The 4064-nt window shown below is 49.2% G+C and overlaps 1 protein-coding gene across 1 annotated transcript; it reads left to right on the top strand.

The window, feature by feature from the left end:
* Positions 1–1955: 1955 nt before the first annotated feature.
* EPUS_09082 (uncharacterized protein) lies at positions 1956–3433 on the top strand (the record flags this gene model as incomplete). Its single annotated transcript, XM_007787422.1, has 2 exons — positions 1956–2796; positions 2859–3433. 2 exons carry the CDS (start codon positions 1956–1958, stop codon positions 3431–3433), a joined length of 1416 nt encoding a protein of 471 aa, XP_007785612.1.
* Positions 3434–4064: the final 631 nt, after the last annotated feature.

Here is a 4064-nt window from a genome sequence, read left to right as displayed (position 1 = left end):
TAGCAGGCGACAAGCATGGCAGCCGTGACAGCACCCTTGAGTCGACGATGGATATGATCTTTATGGATACCAAGTTCGCGCGCTTTTTCTACAACAGTAGAGCGCTCTCCCTTTTTTCGTGCAGCACGGATCTCTCGTACAGCTTTATCTACCAAATCATCGATTTCTCCGTTCGAAAAAGGCATGTTGTGAGGGTGCTATGCTCGAAATTCTACAAGAGATTTATTTCGCTTTAAAAAACGCGTTTGGCTGTAAAACGCGTTTGGCTGCTAGCCACGTGCTGCGTGCGCTGGCTTTGTAGGGGTACCCCCCCTGCAAAGTGGGTCCCCCCTAGGGGGATCCACCTATTGGGCCACGGATATGTCTAGAGGTGTTTAATTAGATTTAGATCTAGACTATAAAGTAGTCAATTAATCAATAATATATTCTTATCTTTGAACTATTTCTTAACCTTTTTGGCTATATAAATAAAGGCGTTGACTCAAGCCACATAGCACGGCTGAGAACTGAGGCAATGTGATAATTTCAATCAAGTAATTCATCTAATTCCAAACAACATTAGTATACTCCGTACTGTAATGTAAATACTAGAGCTATTAGCTCCTACAATCAAGTAATTTCATTTTGTCCTACGATCTCGTTACTTTTATCTATCAGTCGAGCCACGACAGAAAAGCTGTATACTAACGTGCGTAACCAATGGAAGGGGTTTTCGTATCGATTGCCAACGCCAACGGCCAAATGAGGAACGATCCTGCTGCCCGGCCATGAGCTAAAGGTACATCAATTGTGCGCCTACCCAGGCCGATTGGCCGGCACGGTCATCATTTGCTGTAAAGGCGCTCAACCATGTTGCCTCAGTCACTCGGACGGCTCAGGGCAGCTCAAGCTTGGAACAGCTTTGCTCAGCCACAGCTCAGGTCTGCTTGTTCATGACTCAGGTTACAGTCACATGTGCTCAGGTCTTGAAGCGGAAATGGAATTTGTAGAGGTCAAGATTGGTGTGCGAGTATTCTGGCATCTGTAATACTTCCGTCTAGCACTTCTTATTCCATCCTGGGGGCTAATAGCATCCTGTTCGACCAATAGACCGCGGCCCTCAGTGAACCGTAAACTAGCTTTTGTCTGACACATCCCAAAAGACTCACAGGGCAACTCCTTTCTATCTTGTTATCCCAGGGACGCATGACCGTACATGGCCGGGGCAATTGGATGACGGAGCGTGGGTTTCGTCTCCCAAGGACTCTTGTAGTCAAATGCAGTATCCGTCCAAGGCTGTTTGATCTTATGACCATGCCAGGCTTCCCGATAGAGTTGGACGTCGTGTGTAGTATTCGGGCGAAACCATCGCGGTATTGGAATGTCGCTCATCGTACCTTGTGAAGTGCTGTCAATGTTTACATAGGAAGCTCTCGAATCAGTATTGTGCACTTCCGCACCGGACACCCCAGTCCGGTTCACTCAATGAAGAACATGACGGATGGCTGTCCCCCAGCTGCAATGGAGCAAGCAGGAGTCCGGTCCAGTAGGAGGTAGAAAGACGGATGTGTCTGCAGCACATATGAATCTTGCGCATATTTGGGTGCCATTTGGGTTTTCTGCCGTGTTCATACAGCACGGAGAATCTAACTCGAGCCTGCAATAACCGGGGTCAGAAGACAGGTAAATCGAATATGTTCTGGTGCGCTGTCTTGTGTTCTTTGGACTACGGCATGCGCAGACAATAATTTGTAAAGCTTTGTTTTTGCCAGTCTGGCATGCGTCACCAGCGGTCCAACCTCTTCAAGCATTTCTGTGCAGCGCTCGTCACCCATAATCTTCCCGGTGAGAACGCGATAGAAAGCATTCTTTTGGCTGGGTACGACGATTCTGGCAGTCGCAGCTGCAGTTGCAGTCGCAGTAGTCTTCTAACGTTCCTCATACACCCTCTGCGATACCTGTTGGCATCAGCCATCATGGAAACACCCGCTCTCCCCCCTGTCCCACCTCCTGGATCAACTCATTTGCTGGGTAATTCTGCGCTGGAGAACATGCCGCCTGAGCTCCGCATTCACATTCTGGAGTCGCTGGATTTTGTGTCTCTGCGTTCATTGGTCCGCGCCTCTCCCTCCTACCATGCAACCTACTTAAATGTAGGGAGGGAGGGAGTCTTAAGTCATATTGCCGTACAGCAGTTGGACCCCCGAATCCGCGCCCACGCTCTAGCGGCTGTCCGCTCCGCAACATTTTATGAGACCCGACGCCAGCTGGTGGAAGTTAAAAGAACACTCACTTTCTTCGATGATCACAACCGCGCTCGCACTGACAGCGCCGACTCAAGCTCTGGATGGCTATCCTTTCGCAGCATGGCTGAGGTGCTGGATTTGATTCATCTGCATGAGACAGTCAAGCATTTGGTTTTCCAATACTGTCTCTCTATTACCTCCATAATGCCGCAGGGACAGCAGCCCTTCAATTTGTCGCAGATGGAGGAACTCCGGCTTCACAGAGCGATGTATCGCTTTTGGGTCTATTGCAATTTCTTTGGCAACAATCCACCTATGTTTGAGCAAAGTCTGCTGCCGCATGGGGCAAGAGATCAACATCCACGCATGCGATTTCTCCCATCTATGCCAACATGGGAAGTCGTAGAGATGGCGTGCATCTGGCAGTATTTTTACAGGCTATGGGCATTCGTCCAGCCAGGGTCCTCGAAAGGTAGGTTGGGCGGCTGTGGTAATTCGAGGCTGTATCTGTTGGAGCTGGCTGTACGCCGCCGTAGAGGTCATGGTGGTTCTGATGAAAATTCTGCCCCTGGTAATTACTCCTCCATTTTTCCTGCAGGATTTGCTCATGTTGGTCTAACCAAGACTCGTTAGGGCCATCTCACGACAAAGCCAACCAAGCCAAGCCCTGCGATGACCAGGACGAAAGACTTGGTAGGTACTTTACACACGTGAGGCCGCACTTTCTGTCAAAAATTCGGTGGAAGGAGTCGCAGAATTGGGCTTTCAGATCTGGCCAGGATGGACGCGTAACCGTGTGTATGCCATTTGATCTACATGATCCCTATCCTTTGGACCATTTCGTCCATCCAGCCGACAAATATGCACACCCAGACATCCTCGCGCGGTTGCCCCAAATGCCAGAATCCGAGCAGCCCAGTCATGGTTGGAAATGGTTCTGTCACGAATACAAGGTCCCGGCGCTTGGAGTAGGCCCTTGGGCGTGGCAGACGGTAGGGAAGTATATTGCCGTCGACGAGAAGGGACGCGAGTTGATGTGGGGATGCCCTTTCTGGGACAAGGAAAGACTGGACAGGCGGGGCGTGGTCACGTCTTCCTCATGCAAAGAGAAGAAGAACGAGAACGAAAACGAAAACGAAAACGAGGCAGATGAGAGCTATGGTTTGGGAGAAGATGGTTGCTTTCTGTTTGGGGAAGACGGGAGCTAAATACACTGTTGTCAAGGGCGCTGCCAGGCGTGTTAGACAAAAATGTCAGGACGTCTCCGCCAACCTAGGATACGTTCTCGTGTTGCCTATTCTTCGATACTTTTAGCAACTTTGCTGCAATCTCTTCTTGCATAACAGAGTGATCAATCCACAGTAATAAGTATTAGAGACGCAGCGCCAAGCCCAATTGATTGATTGGCTGGGATTGGTGGTCAGCTTAATAGTAAACTCATTTCGTCGCTTACGTCAGTAACGCTTTATAAATTCCAAGATAGGATGTGTTGAATTCACCCAGTAAGGACTAGCCCATTATCTAATCAAGATCAGTTTAAGATCTCCTTATCATTCTGTGATGACCGTTTGACGTCGCATTATCATTGATTTTGAGGAAATACGCTGAACAGCAGTCAGATCTGGCCCCATGCATGATTGTTTCCTTTCCAAAGAATTGGAAGCACTCTCGACCCGCAAGTGTCATCTCATCGACACCTGCTACTTCACTCACCAGCGAAGACCCAAGACTTAGCAAGAGCTCTTGTTGTGTTTATCCCCACAAGCACTTGATCGTCAGGATCTCAGCAGTCGCAAGGGCCCAGACTGGTTCACGCCCGCATGCGCCTACCGAAGATAT

Source organism: Endocarpon pusillum, assembly GCF_000464535.1.
Source record: "Endocarpon pusillum Z07020 unplaced genomic scaffold C678441, whole genome shotgun sequence".
Classification (NCBI taxonomy): Eukaryota; Fungi; Ascomycota; class Eurotiomycetes; order Verrucariales; family Verrucariaceae; genus Endocarpon; species Endocarpon pusillum.
This window is presented reverse-complemented; position numbering and strand designations above follow the sequence as displayed.